Source organism: Megalops cyprinoides, chromosome 16, assembly GCF_013368585.1.
Source record: "Megalops cyprinoides isolate fMegCyp1 chromosome 16, fMegCyp1.pri, whole genome shotgun sequence".
Classification (NCBI taxonomy): Eukaryota; Metazoa; Chordata; class Actinopteri; order Elopiformes; family Megalopidae; genus Megalops; species Megalops cyprinoides.
The window spans coordinates 28,199,415-28,216,201 of NC_050598.1; the positions used below are offsets into that span (position 1 = coordinate 28,199,415).

The following is a 16,787-nucleotide window of genomic DNA, read 5'->3' on the forward strand; positions in this document are numbered from 1 at the left end:
TGGTAATCCATTATTGCTCATGACACTGTTCACCTAAGGTGTGACACATGTGTGGTGGTGGTGGTGGGGGGGGGGGGGTGATCTGCTGGAAGAGGAGAGGAACAGGGAGGTGATAGTGGGATAAGGGATAGAGGAGGGAGAGGTATATCAGCACATGGGAAATCAGCAATTACCTGAGCCACGGCGTTTCCTCTGTCTCTGAATGCCACTACGTTCGGTAAGAGCCATGTAAATTCACTCAAAAGGCTTTCCGTTCCAAAGGGGAGAATATATTCAAGTATATAATCCAATATATAAACCTCACACCTCCCCCCCACCCTTACTCATTCCCTCCCTGCAGTCTTACATTGGCACAGAAGAGGTCTGCCCTTCAAAGATATGTGGGAATTTTAAACATTTTGAATGCAACTACCATGAGGTCAAATAATAAATGCTTTTGTTCAGAAGAATTGGAGTTGTTAAATGCTTTTGTGGTGACTCAAATTAGGAGTTCCCAAAAGTTACAAAAATATCCAGACCTCCTTGTTTCAGTTCCACAAAACCTTTGAGGGGCCTGCAATCCCTCCGCTTTATCTTGCCACGAATCTACAAATAGTATAGTGTTTCAGATGTGAACCTATGAAGTTCCACATCATTGCATTGTCTTGTATTACATCTTTGTAATTTTTACATGTTCAAAAAGTAATGTCACATGTGTATCCTACCATATACATCACACAACTGTCACTGACAACAGTTGCTTTCGTTTACTCGCATAAAATGTATTGTTCAAGTTAACATTAACGATACAAACAATCCCTGGAGTGCGTTTGGCCTCGGATTCACTGCGACAAAGACCAAAAAAGAGAACTTCTGCTCCATTCCAGCTATCGTTTCTAGGACTTGGCAGCTACTCGCTTGTCTGCCGGGCGGTGAAGTGAGGAAATGATGTCAAAGGAATGTGTCCCGCCCCCTGCTGGTGCTGTAGTAAAGAAAAGAAAAGACTTGGCTAACTGCTCAAAGCTTATAATCTTTAGGAGACGGACTCCGTGCGGCAGACGCTGACCAAACGTATGCGTAGCACAGACACATTTTAACAGTTTTTCAGTTTAGAGCTTGATTCAAGTAGCCAACTAACTGCATACATTTAGCTACATTGCATCCGCTGCGTAGGAGGATTTAAAGGGCTGTGTTCTTGGGCTCAGCGGATAGAGACAAACGGTAAGCCTGGAGTTAAACTAACGCTAACGGTAGCAGTATGTGTTGTGGATTTAAATGGTTGTGTGATCACTATTGTGCCGTTGCACTTTTGAAAAGTAGAACAAGTCTTGCCACTGCTAATTAGACACGTAACGGTATTTTTTACGTGCTATTTTAATTTTCCCTATTGGTGAGTTGCGATTAACTGCATAAAGTCGTGCCGACGTACACATTTCGGATGTCCTCTCCATCTTTCGCCGGGTTCACTCTGAGCGACCCATCGGCAAACCTTTGGTTTCATTCATCCGGAAAATTTCAACTTGCACTATTGCAACTAGCTGGCTAGATTACTCAGCCAACTCAGCTAGCCAGTTACCTGAAATCCACACTTAAATGTCTAAACCTTTGAGTTGGTAGCCTATTGATCTTTCAGCAAAGCTGTATGGACAGCTAACTTTAAGTTTGTTATGAAAAACAAAATAGTCAGTTATCAGTTATCGTCATTGTTATTGAAATAATTCAGCCAGACACTTACCTGATTTTATAACGTAAGATAAGAAAGTTTCATCTCGGTGACTGTAGTCAAGGTAACGCATCAATATTCGGGTAGTTATTTAGTCAGCAAGCTAGAAGTGTGTAGCGATGTCTCATTTGGTGAATTTTAGTGAGTTACGTTAACACCATTAAAAGGGACTTACACTTTAAGAATCGCAGTTTTGTGTAGACTCGGAAAGATAGCTAGTTAAGGTTATCAGTAGTAAAGTATATCCTTGTTAAGGATCTATTTATCCTCAAGAAATAAACGATGGTCGTCATAAATACACGATGTATATGTAATAGTTGGTCTCGTTTGTTTTTAGTGTTTCTATTAACGTAATGTTTTATTTTATAATTGAGTGTTGTTCAACTAGATTCAGTTGGTATATTTCGCAATTGACCCTATTTACTAAATGATTATTTGCACGGTTAGCTGCACTATGTACATGAAAAACACATAACTTATGTTTATCAATCAGCCATCAAGGTGTCAGTGATTGCAGCTGAATTTTTTTTAGCTGTTAAAGTATTTAATAAAATCGAATCCGCAAAAAGACAACTTGAATCGACACCGTTGAACAGCATGTCGCTTTACTGGCCGTTCACCCTCTAGTGGTGACACAGCGTTATAGCAGGAGCCATTCACCCTCACGCCAGCGAGGCACATTTCCATTTGTAAGGTCGATATCTCTTGTCGGAGCCCAAAATGTAACAGCCACATGTGGTTTTTTGGGGCAGGGGAAAGTTCGTCTTGTACATTTGTCGATTTAAACACAGCAGATCCTCGCTGGCCATGCGTAGGAGGAGAGAAAGAACAACTCTGGGGAAACTACGCTGCAGTGTCTAAAAATGTAGGAGGTAGCAAAGAGAAAATGCAAATTGTTAGCACTTAGAAGACAGCTTTTGGCCAAATTTCGTGTGTGTGTACATTGATATTGCATTCCTATTAAATGTAATCATCTGACTTTACAGTCAGCTGGATCAAACCTATGTATTTATGTTTTGTTTTAACAAAATGACCACATGTATGATCAAAGTGGCCATTTTTGTAAAAACTTTGCATAGTAGTTGAATTTTCCTCAGCTGAGCTTTGAGGTCTTGCAGCCGGGGACGGCCTCAGGGGGCGTACTTCAGGCAGCAGCCGAGCACAGACAAGCAGAGACAAGCCTGCCGAGACACCGCCGTCCACAATCTGATATCTGCGCTATGTGAGAACACCTGGATGGTAGAATGTGCCGGTGGTTGTCAGTGTAAAGTATGCGGCAGCACAGTGAGAAAGCAGACTGGACTCCCGGGGGGGACTGAGTGCTGATGGAGGGGGGGGAAAAAAAAACCTTTGCCCCAGGATCTTCAGTGAATTAGGAGAGCCAGAAACCCAGCAGGAGACAGGCCTCAGTCAACAGCTGACCATTTATTAGAGCATACGCATATGGAGACAAGCAGATACAATACTTTTAGCCCACAGAGGTGTGAGGACTAAATTATTTACTCCAGGGGAGTTCCTTTATTCTCTGGAAACACCCCCCACCTACCCGTGTAATTTATCTTGACCAAGTGATGGCTCCGGGCTGTCATGGCATGGGAGAATTACATCTTAAGCTGATCCCGCGGTGGGCATAGCGATCTCCCTGGGGCCATCTCAACCGGCAGTTTGCCTGACCAGGGAGACAGAAGAAAAGAGTGGTACCTGGGATTTATATGTGGCACCTACAGTGACCTGGTTATGAGTATGGTGTTCATGCTGAGAAAAAGTTAAACAATGGAGAGTTTGTACAGATAGTGAAAGTAGAGAGTTTTTACCAGCCTCTGTCTGCACTTCCTCCTCTAAAACAGTTTCCCTTTTCCTACCCCTACATTATTGATACTGTGTATTGACAGTAAGTTGTTCATTCTGCCGCGATCGTTAAAGTGAGACACGTTAGCTTAACCTCACACGGCCCGGGAGCCACGTTCAGCCAGGAAAGGCTGCCAGCTCCGCCGCGGCCGTGCGGATTACAGTGCCTCCTCTGACTGCTGAAGTGGCCCTTTATGCCTTTCAGGAGAACTTTTCATATTAATGCGAGAGGCTGGAATAATGAGTCTCCTGTGCGCATGGAGAGGGAGGGAGGGAGGGAGGGAGGCAGGCGTGGGGTCTGCAGAGGGGGAGAGTGTGTGTGTGTGTGTGTGTGTGTGTGTGTGTGTGAGAGAGAGAGAGAGAGGGAGAGAGTGTGTGTGTGTGTGAGAGAGAGAGAGAGAGGGAGAGAGTGTGTGTGTGTGTGAGAGAGAGAGAGAGAGAGGGAGAGAGTGTGTGTGTGTGTGTGTGTGTGAGAGAGAGAGAGAGAGAGAGTGTGTGTGTCTGTGTGAGAGTGAGTGTGTGTGTGTGTGAGGGAGTGGCACACACAGAAGGGCCTAGGTGTCCAAGCCTGGCTGCGTGGCACAGTGAGGAGGTGGGGGCGGGGGGGTGCTATTAGAGGGAGATTGATGGAAGCTGGGAGAGACCTACGAGTGATGCCTAAAGAAGCAAAATTCACAAAGTCCTGATTGACATTGATGGTTCTGTTAATTATGTAAAGTGTGGCCAGAGGCTGTATGCACACAGATGTAATTACATTATTGTCATTTATCATATGCTCTTATCCAAAACGACTTACATAGGTTGCGGTTTTATCCTTTTATACAGCTGGATATTTACTGAAGCAGTTGTGGGTTAAATAACTTGCCCAAGGGTACAATAGCAGTGCATCAGCAAGGGAATCGAGCCAGCAACCCTTCGGTTACAAGCCCTGCTCCTTTACCACTGTGCCACACTGCTGCCCATGTCTTCAACAAAGTATTCCAGTGGTCCTCGCACATTGCAAATGTTTCCACTTCAATTACAGCTGTCATTTACACAGGCTGTGTGGCACTGTGGTATCTCTGTGCTGTGCCCATAAGGGCAAGTTTGATTGCAGAGAGCAGCATGAGGGATGGACGCCGACAGGGTCAGGGTGGGGCTTGGGGGGGAGGAAGCCAGCGACAGACAGGAGGCTTTGCTCCTGCGGGGGGGCGTCTGTCAGGGGCAGATACCCAGGAAGGAGAGGGAGGGGTATTGCATCTTAAGGGGATTCGGCAGAAATCCATGGGTGGTTTGAGTTGCATCTCAGGGGCAAACAGAGATTCAGCGGGAGGGATGGATACCCCCAGTCTTCTTTGAACAGATGGCTTTGCATTCTGTCGCTGATTCAAAATGCATTGCCGCCGGGGACAATCCTGTTGATGTCATGGAAGAAGGAGACCTTGGGGGATTTTTTTTTTTTTTTCGAACAGTTCTGACACTCTGTACAGAAGTACTGTAAGGTTTAAAACTGAGGACAGCGGTTTTCCCCAACTTCCTCTTTTATCATTTGTGTTGAAATCAGTTTTGGTGCTGGCTCTGTCCAAACCAGTCTGATGCGGTGCCATTTAATTTGTCTGCATTTAATGTCTTGTGTATTGTGCTTGTATGCCTGGAAACTCTCATTATGGTATTTACACAGTTGGGTGTAGTTTTAATATGTATTAGAGAGAAGTTACACTGGAAGTAGAAGTCTAATGGGAAAAGAAGTGATGCAAGAAAACACTAATTACTGACTTCAATCTGGAGTAATGAGATACTCGGATAAAGTGGAGAGATGTGATGTATTGCTATTGTGTAACATGTTCAATATTAAAATCTGACATTTAATTTCCTCCTGCTATTGTCCGCCCATTATGGTTGCCTTCATTATGAGAAGCTCATTAGTGGAAATGTTAATAACTGGAGCGGTTGCAGGCTGTTCGTGCTTTGGGACTGATCTCTACTCTGCTCTCTCTGTTTCTTCCCCATGTCCTCCTCTGTCGGTTTCATCCCCTGCCTCCGTCTCTGCGCACCCACACACACACACACACACTGCACACAAACATATACACACACCACACTGCACACAAACATATACATACATACGTATACACACACACACCACACTGTATGCAAACACACCAATACACATACCACATGGCACACAAACATATACATACATACGTATACACACACACACCACGCTTTATACAAACACACACACATACACACACCACACTGCACACAAACATATACATACATACGTACACACACACACACACACACGGCAGAGTGAGGATGGTGCAGGTCAACAGGATATGCTGCATAGGCGCGGGGTACGTGGGCGGCCCCACCTGCAGTGTCATCGCCCAGATGTGCCCAGATGTGACCGTCACCGTGGTGGACGTGAACGAGGAGCGCATTCAGGCCTGGAACTCAGAGAACCTGCCCATTTTCGAGGTGAGTGTCACACAGCTGAGGACAGAGGGTGAAATGGTTTTGGTGAGGGGGGAGTGTAAAGCTTGTGAGATTTAAAGAAGGTGGGACCCTGTACAGAGGCCCTCATGTTCCAGACTGGAGAATTAAAGAGCTCATAGTATTACATTCTGATCTGACTAATGTTGGAAGGTGGTTCAACGCTAACACAAGGGTTTTTTGTCTGAGAGAACAGTCCGAGAGGTCGCTGAAACTGAAGATGCATACTTTTATGTGGCTGCGATATGTCCCAGTCGGGTTCAAATTGCGGGAAGTGGATTCATTGAATAAAGAAGTTACCCAGTTTTTTCTGAGCCTTTCAGCATGTGAGAGTTTAAAATATGATATTCACAAAGGATCACCACACCCATCCCTCTTGAGAAATGCTTCGCCCACACACATCTAACTGAACCGCAGATAGCTCTGCGCAGTGCTCCAGCGCTTGCATTCTAACCCGCCTCCTCTCTCCCTGCATGATCAGCCCGGGCTGCAGGAAGTGGTGGAGTCCTGTCGTGGGGTCAACCTCTTCTTTTCCACGGACATCAACACGGCCATCATGGACGCAGACCTGGTCTTCATCTCGGTAAACACGCGCCCACCCTTGCTCTCAGACCCACGTTTCTCCCTCCTCCATCTGTCTACTGAGCCACCAGAAAAAGATACCGCCGCATCTCAGAAACAAGCGCACATAAATCTCAAAGGAATATTGTGCCTGATAAGTGAAAATATGTTTTGCTAGAGATCTCCTAAACAAACTTGCATGTCATATGGAGTGTCAGTTACTGCTTATGCACAGTTCCAGGGTTTTTCCTGTGTCCATCATTGCTGCCTGTGAAAAGGGATGTTCGGGTTAGGGTGCAGTTAATGTGCCATGGTACCTGGGCTGGGACATTGCTGCTAGCTTTACCCTCGTTGTGCAGGTGAACACGCCCACTAAGACGTTCGGAATCGGCAAGGGGAGAGCGGCCGACCTGAAGTACATCGAGGCGTGCGCGCGCCGCATCGCCGACGTCGCCAGCGGCTGCAAGATCGTGGTGGAGAAGAGCACGGTGCCCGTCCGCGCGGCCGAAAGCATCCGGCGCATCTTCAACGCCAACATCAAGAGCAGCCTCAACTTCCAGGTACCGGCGCCGGCAGCGGGGCCCCAAACTGCGGCGTTGCTATAGCTACAGTCACATCCTGCTCTACACAAGGGGGCCAGTCATTGGGCCACACTCCTGCTTTTATTATATTACATTGCTGGCATTTAGCAGATGCTCTTATACAGAGCAACTTAAAGGTTGCAGTTTTTACATGTTGTCCATTTATGTAGCAGGATAGTTACTGAGGCAATTGTATGTTAAATGTTGTGGCCCAAGGGTACAGGAGCAGTGTCCCAGCAACCTTTTGTTTACAAGCCCTGCTCCTTAACACTATGCTACACTGCTGCCCCAATATTATTAATATCAAATGTTTCTTATCCAGGTTTTTTTTATATTCGTCCATGGGAGTGACTGTATTTGCATTTTGACCTCATTCCCGGTTGCTTTTTGGGCTTTCTGTCCAGGTCCTCTCGAACCCAGAGTTTTTGGCAGAGGGCACGGCCATCGCTGACCTGAAGAACCCTGACAGGGTGCTGATTGGGGGGGACGAGACACCCGAGGGCCAGCGGGCGATCGAGGCTCTGCGCGGCATCTATGAGCGCTGGGTCCCCAAGAGCAAGATCATCACCACCAATACCTGGTCCTCAGAGCTGTCCAAGCTGGTGCGTCCCTCCAGCCTCCTGGCCTGCCACATCCCCCTACAGTCCTCCTCACTGTGTATTTATTCTTATATATGTCACTAATTTCCTTCCTCTTTTCTTTTCCATCTCCTTTTCACCTCCTCTCCTCCCCTTGACCTTTGCCCCCTCTCTGTATTACCCCTGTCCCTATGCCCCTCCCTCTTCTCCTAACCCCTCCCCCTCCCTGCAGGCAGCCAATGCCTTCCTGGCCCAGCGCATCAGCAGCATAAACTCCATCAGCGCCCTGTGTGAGGTCACCGGAGCAGACGTGGAGGAGGTGGCGCACGCCATTGGCACGGACCAACGAATCGGCAGCCGCTTCCTCAAAGCCAGCGTGGGTGAGCATGAGTGGGAGTGGGGGGTCAAAGGTCAGGAGCCGCAAGTGTGTGGGTGGTAGAGGACATGTACTTTTAGAATTATTGCCACAAAACAGACCTGGTACCAAAAGGAAAAGGTTGATGCAGGAGTCTTTTTTTTACACAGTTAACTGCACAGTTTTGTGGCATTTTCCCACGGCTCTTCACTGAGTGAGTTCATTTCTCCGTGCCTGTTTTTCATGTCTCGTTAAGCTCGGTCAGGTTGGTCAGAAATGCAGCCTTAGACAGAGTACTGGGATCACAAACCCGGTCCCATTATTGAAGCCCGCTGAGCGCATTAGACAGTGGGATTTGTTTTTATGAGAAACATTTACTTTTATTTAAAAGGAAAATCCGTGGTGATGTCTGGCTGTTTTTACAATGAGAATTCCTAAGACCAGATTTATATACCTCCAGTGCCAACAATGAGATGGGGGTTTTTCTCAGTCTCAGTAAATACTCGCTGAATTATAGTTAAGTGACTCTCCTAAACTGAAACATTTTACAGTCGACCAATAAAGTGCGCAAACAAATTGTGTTTCCAGGAGTGGAATTTTTTCAGCACAGTGTCTACCCGTCTGTCTCCCTCTGACTGTATTTGTCCGTCTGATGCAGGATTTGGTGGCAGCTGTTTTCAGAAGGACGTTCTAAACCTGGTCTACCTCTGTGAGGCTCTGAACCTACCTGAGGTGGCAAGATACTGGCAACAGGTGTGTTGAATCGCTGACTTCACCTCCCCCAAAACCACACACACAACACACAAAGCCTGCTTTTAGCTCACTTTAAAGCAGGGGAGGCTGCTGAGCCAGTTATTAAAATCTGCAGATGGTGTGTTATGGACAGTCAGTGACTGATGTGTGTATGAATAACAGGCATGAATTGTCAGTTTCTGCTTACGAAGTGAGCGGGGGAAGATGAGAGGATGTGCCTATAAAAGCCTGTAATTATTTTAAAAAGTGAAATGTTAATTTACCAAAATTACCATTGTAAATGAAAATGGCATTCAGGGATAAAGACAAGGCCAAATGCAAGGGAAAATGCAGTGCTTCTTACTTTTTAGTGAGCTAATTGACTGAGCGAATCGTGGTCCTTGGAGAGCAGTAAGAGTCATGCAGTAGAAGGCATCTATTGTAGCACAGATAGTGGGGACATCTGAGAATTGTACTGTCGCACTGTAAAGCATTAATGTCACTCCATTTAGATATTCTTCCCTGGAGGAATGCAAATACTCTGGAATGACTTTGAAAACTTGAGCTTCTGAAATTGCCCTCCTAAACTCTGATTTACCCAAGAAAATTTCAGAGAGAAGGACTAATGAACACTGCCAGGGAATGTAGACACCTTCTCGTAGCTGTTCCGTGGCTGGTTTAAAAGATTCACCGGACATGTTCTGTGTCTGTTGCCTCATTTGTCTGGTCTCATAAATCTTGTGATCTTTTTGGTCTCATACGGGGTCTCATTCATACCTGCTGAGAAAATGTATGCACAGGGGCCAAGCAATCATGGTGAACCTGCAGGAGGCCCAGGCTGATAAGCGAGGCTCGTGCACACACACACGTGTGTGTGTGTGTGTGTGTGTGTGTGTGTGTATGTGTGTGTGTGTGTGTGTATGTGTGTGTGTGTGTGTGTATGTGTATGTGTATGTGTATGTGTATGTGTATGTGTATGTGTATGTGTATGTGTATGTGTATGTGTGTATGTATGTGTGTATGTGTGTATGTGTGTATGTGTGAGCTTCCTGCTCCTCTGGTGCTGTTTCCCGCTCATCTGATGTCCCATGCTGCTGCTTCAAAGACATTCCAGCTCACGTGCCCATCTGTCCATCTCCACCCAGGTGATCGAAATAAACGATTACCAGCGTCGACGTTTCTCCTCCCGAATAATCGGCTGCCTCTTCAACACGGTCACGGACAAGAAGATCGCCTTGCTGGGGTTCGCCTTCAAGAAGAACACAGGAGACACCAGGTGGGGCTCCCCAACACTCAGAACCCAGGCCTGCGTCCTCTGGTGTCCTGTCCCTCATCCTATGTATCCTCTGTCAGTCATCACACCGCTGACAGTGCCGCAGTGACCCTTTGGCACCCCCTGCTAATAAGAACACTGATATGCATCACAGTACAGGAAACCCTGAATTCATCATCACAGACTGAAGGGGAGGGTAGCCATAACCACAGCATGGGGTCTATCTGGTCCCCATTTTACAGTCTCTCATGCCCCTAAAAACCTCTCTGTCCCTCTAGGGAATCCTCCAGCATCTACATTAGCAGGTACCTGATGGACGAGGGGGCCCATCTCCACATCTACGACCCCAAGGTGAAGAAGGAGCAGATCATCCAGGACCTGTCCCAGCCCACTCTGGCCCACGGGGATGACCCATCCAGAGGTACCGCCCGCCTGAGCCTCTCCGTCTGTCTGGAGAACTTCACCTCTGCCTCTCACCGTTATACATTTTGGCAATGTTTATTAATTGGCTGGCGCACAGATGCATTAGGAATTATAATGCAAGCAGGCAAGTACAGGACAGGCTGTAGCAAAGCACTGACAAAAAGGCACTGCTAAGCTGTCTCATCCACTGGTCCTTTAACTGGCCTCAGAGAGCCCGCAGTAGCCCTGTAAAAAGGCCTCCCAAACCGGTACCCCTTCATTTCGACTCTCTTCCCCCCTGCATCGATGGGGTAACAGCACCCCATTGTCCCCCCTCTCTGGGAACACTTCAGACTCCTGAAGTCTGCGGTACAGCTGTTGTTGCTCCATTTCTCGGCCAGTATTGCCTGAAGCCGTTGGGCCCCGCATATGTTTCTCGTTACCAATAAGAGTCTCGTTTGCAAAAGCACCATACCCTGCTATGGCCGTCAGCATATCGGAACCCAGGACAGGGGCGCGTAGGGACAGCATCGTGGGGGGGGGGGGTATGGTTCGCCTCAAAGCACTGACAGTTGTTTTAATCGACATGGGATAGCATAAACCCCCCCACCACCAAATGATCTGTTATGTTCCTGTGGAGATCGCATATGGAGTATTTCAGTGGATATTTCTGTGCCAGCAGTGGTTCCTAATGTTTCCCTAATTAGGTTGTGAGGACAGTTTTCATAAAACACACACGTATATTATGCCTTTACGCCCCTGTGCGTACAGACTGGGCTTTCATTTGATTTTTTTTACATGAACAAGCAATTGAATAATCTGACACTGCAGCGTTACTGAGCTGTTGGAGTGAAATGCTCTCAGAACGAGAAGTGATCTTATTCAGTTCAGCCGGAGACAGGTTTCTACTCGGCTGCTATTTTTAAATTGGAAGTGCAGTGCAGGAATAAATACGGACATCCTCCGGGCTGTTTATCTAATCGGCTGTCGCTCCGTCCCCGCAGTGTCTCGTCTCGTCACCGTCAGCACGGACCCCTACGCCGCCTGCGAGGACGCCCACGCCATCGTCATCTGCACCGAGTGGGACATGTTCAAGGTGAGGGAGGGGGTTTCCGTTTGTGCAGGTCAAAGGTCAGAGTAGGGATGGCGCAGAAATGCAGATAGTTGTTTGTGCATGGGGCAGCAGTGTAGCATAGTGATAAGGAGCAGGGCTTGTATCCAAAAGGTTGTTGGTTTGATTCCCTGCTCAGGGCAAGGCACCTTACCCACAATTGCCTTAGTAAATATCCAAAAATATCCAATGGATAACATGTAAAAATTGTAACCTATATAAGTTGCTCTGGATAAGAGCGCTTGCCAAATGAATATAATGTAATGTAATCTAATGTATGGACAAGTACATTCTCCCTACCTACTCCCTACCATCTCAGCCATAAAATGAGTCTAGTCCTGTAATAAAATGCCTGTGTGTTTGTGTGTGTGCGCGCGTGCAATTGCTACAGGAGCTGGACTATGAGAGGATCTACAAGGCCATGTTGAAACCGGCCTTCATCTTCGATGGAAGGCGGATTCTGGACGACCTGCACGAGCAGCTCCAGCACATCGGCTTCCAGGTCAGTGCACGGATAGATGGAACAATCGTATCGCTTCGCAGCTCTTCGGTCAGGTTATTCCGCAAACAGTTTTGCCTCACTAAAATGCAACAAGGTGGAATTTCCGTTCTATTTATGTCCACAAATAGAGCTGGATTGCATAATGGATCCACTTCTAACCAGTCCTACTGAATGCTTCAGCTGCCTAGTTTGTTTCCTTGAATCATAGGAAGATGTAGCAGTAGCTGCTTCCAAGAAAACTAGGTGATTATATTAGTGAATTTGAAACCTGTAGTTTGAAATTACAATAAGTTATGTAGTGGTGTGTATAAAAAACCAAATCATTTCCTATGTAGCATAGCCCAAAGAGGGGCACTTCTTGCAAGCTACAGCTAACTTGCTATATAAATGCAAGCAGAGCTCAGTTTAATTAAGTAGTTTTAGCTTCATGTTTTTTAAATTTCAGTTCCTGTACCAGAATGTTGTGCATACAAAGCAATCCTGTGGGTAAATGTAATGGTATAGGAACCTAAAGACGGGAAATATGTGGTCACCTTGTGATCTGTTGGGTGAACTAAAGGTGAGGATGAACTGTGAGGCTTGAGGAGTTTTGAAGATGCTTTACACTTAGGGACGTATGCATTGCAGAAAAATTTTTGCTGAGCATGAGCTGGATTTTAGAGAGAACAGCTGAAGTGCTCTTTGAACAGAAATTGAAATGACAAATTACTCAACATATGATCTTCTGTATGAAAGATATGAAAAAACAATGTTGATTCCAGGCTTGTTAGACAATTCACAATGCTGAAATGAACTATTTATGAAAAAATGTGTTGCTAAATTGGAAAATGAGTTTCCTCTTGTTAAAATGACATGCAGAAGAGGGTAATGGGATATATTTTCCTCTGATGAAAATAACGTGTACATTATAGTAATGTGGTCTGTGGTATAAGTATACAGTCATTTGTAGGTTGTAGGAAGGTTGTTTAAAGAAGTTCATAATGTAGTTATTTGTTTGGCAATTTTGCTGGAACAACATTTGTGTTACTGATACATCAAGTAATGTGCAAACTGATTTAGATGCATTTAGAAAATTCACACACAAAAATTGCTATGTAAAAGATACTGTCTTGAAGAATTGCCATGCAAATCAAAACCATTATTTCCGGCCATGAAATGTGTCGTCAACCATGTGACCTCTTAAAGGGCAGGTTGGCTGTTCCTCAAATAATGACCCACAGTTTGCCCTAAAGTCATCCTTCAACTTGAGTATCTAATTGAAAGTTTCTAATCTGAAGTTTCCTGGAAGAGAAAGAGGCCTTTGGCAGCAAACCGCAGGGAAAGCAGGTTGTGCCAAGCATACAGCCAGCCAACATCTTACATGCAGCAGCTTATGGGTGATTTACAAATGCCTTGAATGTCTAGCAAAACACTTTTGCTGGGTTTTATCATCTCACAGAAACATGCTAGTTTTCTTTTAAATGTTCCCTCAGCAGGGCTCAAGGGATCCATGAATCCTTCATTGAGCTGATGGAAGTGCTTGTTAGTTGAGAAATGTGAAACAGTGAGTCCTAAAGGTCCTTTGTTCTTTAAGCGTATTCAGATCGACATCGTTACAAGTCTGTGTTCTGAAATGTCCTCCTGCAGGTTGAGACTATCGGCAAGAGAGTGAGCCAGAGAAGTGCCTTCGCCACCACCAATGACATTGCCAAAGCTGACCAATTCCCACCACCCAAGAAGACTAAGCTGTGAACTGCTCTGTATGAGCAGGGTCCTACCACCCAGGACAAGGGCTTCTAATCTGTTGGAGAAAGAAGCATTTTATGTTCAGTATTATTTAAAACAAATATTTAACTATGCCTTTGTAAGAGAGTCCTGTTCTGCTTTGGCTAAGGCTCGGCAGACACGTCTAAGTTTTTTTTGTCTGTCTGTCTGGTTTGGTCTTTTATCTGTTAAAACTTTCACTTTCGAGCGTGAAGTGGCAGAGTTCAAAACCAAATGTTTCTTAAGACTCAAATTTTTTTCTTTTCTTTTATCCTCAGTATTGGAATCCTGCCCACTTCAGTATTCAGGTTAATTTAAGCCCTTTTAGGAAGTGAAGCATTTAAATCACATGACACTACATTCCCATGTATATACCATTGTTGTTCTTTTTTTAGTATTTTATCATTTTACTCATCTCAAGGCAGGGATGTGGTGAAGAGGAAGGGACCTGCTCATTGTCATGTTTTGGACTCAGAGTCCACTACATGTTTTCCACAGTAAATGGTTCAGAGATCAAATTGTAGTTTTTGCAGTATTCATAATAATACTTATATGTTTTTCCTGAAAATGTGACAGAACCTGTATAGTATGTAAAGCAAATTTATATATATGTATATATAATTTTTTACATGCATACTATAAAGTGACTTGTGCATTATTCCTTTTGAGTAAGAATCTCTTGTTTGAGGTGGTGATTTTTGCAGCATGCATAGTTGGGTACATCACACACCAAGTTATAAGCACACACTGGAGCTGTGTGTGGATGGGTGACACTGTCCAACCCACTACCTGCCATTCAGGGCTACAAGAAGAACTTCATTACATTACATCATACTAATGTCATGTAGCAGATGCTCTTATCCAGAGCGACTTACACAGGTTACATTATTATCTATTCTTACAGCTGGTTTTTTACTGAGACAATTCTACGTTGAGTACCGTGTCCAGTGGTACAACAGCAGCGCCCCAGCAGGGGATCGAACCAGCAACTAACTGACTCTGTCCTCATCAGCTCCTAATATGGGACACTGGACAAGGTCCTCCTGGTTGCTCCTGTCTCTTCATGCAATAGTGAATGCTCAAAACTGTATCATATACCAGTATGAGGGACACATGCAAGGTTCAAAGGTTAGTGGAAATATGTAATATGTAAAAAGGGTATGTTGAAAACACTTCACAAACAAGCGTACACAGAGTAGCCCCAGGCTCAGTGTCAAACACCGCAGGACTGTGTTAGGCAGTGATATTCCAGCCAAAATGGTTCTCCTTAAAACGAAGCTTTTTATTTCACCATGGTGCTGTATACAGTGTAATGAAGTGTAATGAAATCTTTGCTACACTGAGTTTTATTTTTTGAAAGGTGTTAAAGACAAATAGAGGCTCACAATCATTAAAAGTGATTTTGAGAGTATTAAGTTTCAAGTATTCTTTGACATTATATTAATTTCTTTCAAGAATTCATATTTTATCAATGAGGTTGATTCATCAGTACACTGGGCCCTGACTATGCTGTGCTCCAAAGCTCTTTAGCCTGTTTTCTCGCTGTGAATGTTTATCTGTGACTGAGAAAGAAATAGAGTGTGAGAGAGCCTGTGTTTTGTGTGTTTGTGTTGTGTAATGGAGGGCGGGGGGTGGAGGGGAGTAAAATCTCACATTCTGCTGTGATTCAGCAAAGCGACACCATTGCTAAGCTCTCTGACGCATCTTGGATTTGCCTGAAATGAGCAGATGCCACACTAATTGTCTGGGTGAGTGTGGAGCCTCCATCAGATAGAATATTCATTCCGGCAGATTCTAATCACTCACAGGCTTCTGAACTGTGACCTCAGCACACACCTCACCTCCTTATCTCCTCACACAGAACATTTCACAGTTGGGCTGAATCTAATAGATATTCAGCGTTGCTTCAATGATATTTGTAAATTCATTCATGGAACACGTGTAAGGATCTGGTTTTCTGGCCTGATTGGACATTGTGACTTTTGTAACTTTGTACTGGCTGTGCACTGTAGTATAAAAGGGTCTGTCTGAAACAGTAGGGATTTGACAGCGCCCTTTTAGGGCGTTGAACCTTGGGCTAGGAGGAAGGCTGTTGCTGACTGTTTGTCTGGACACTGGATGACTAGTCATTAGTGAGGTTCTCCAGGTTGGACCGGTGAATGCAACCACTGAGCCAGCCTCCTACACTGTGAGTGACTCATAATGGGATCTAAAACTGCTGTTGCTCTGAGAAACAAATAGGTCCAAGGATTCATGCAATTACACCGGGTGGGTGTGTGAATGCTACATTACCATTGATGCGTCATATACTTTAGTTAAATGCAAATGAACTGACACATAAAACTGTCCTGAGTTTCCAAAGCTGTGGTTTGGCTGGCTGTGTGTGCGGTGTGGCTATTCCCAATAAAATTATTTCTCATGAGGGACTAAGACAGAGAGGATACATTACATTGACTTAGGGACATCTCTGACACACTCCCCTACAGGACAAACCCAGCAAGCTCTTCCAGCTCATTGGCCATCGGTATGGTCATGTGATCACCAGGGAGTGTTCTTGATGTGGCACTGAGGGGTGGGTACCCTCATTACAAGGAGAAATGACATCCTCAAGAATGTTACGAGCTGATGATCTCTTGAGCACTGAAGTGTCAAATCGCTCTTTCCATGTCTTAAAGTTGTCATTTCCCTCTGCATAGGAAAATCTGCTTCTTTTCCCTTTTTCTTTCACATATTGTAATTATGCTTTCATTTACTCAATGCCAAAAATCACACACAGTGATGTATCATTGTATGGTTTACTCACTTACCCTGGTAGGGACATTATATCGCTGTGGTAGAACATTGGAATTATTGGAGAGAGTGTTTGTTCTCCTTACCTCCCCTGACTGAGGGAAAGTCACAGGGAAGGTGTGGAGCTGTACCCT

General features: G+C 45.1%; 1 protein-coding gene across 1 annotated transcript; it reads left to right on the top strand.

Annotated features, from left to right (window-relative positions):
* Positions 1 to 1,016: 1,016 nt before the first annotated feature.
* Positions 1,017 to 14,309, top strand: LOC118791118 (UDP-glucose 6-dehydrogenase-like). The gene is made up of 12 exons (XM_036548379.1): positions 1,017 to 1,200; positions 5,842 to 6,010; positions 6,507 to 6,608; positions 6,946 to 7,146; positions 7,572 to 7,769; positions 7,978 to 8,125; positions 8,759 to 8,853; positions 9,978 to 10,108; positions 10,384 to 10,526; positions 11,512 to 11,603; positions 12,010 to 12,120; positions 13,747 to 14,309. The coding sequence occupies exons 2-12, from the start codon at positions 5,849 to 5,851 to the stop codon at positions 13,849 to 13,851; spliced, it is 1,488 nt and encodes a 495-aa protein (XP_036404272.1). The 5' UTR covers positions 1,017 to 1,200; positions 5,842 to 5,848; the 3' UTR covers positions 13,852 to 14,309.
* Positions 14,310 to 16,787: the final 2,478 nt, after the last annotated feature.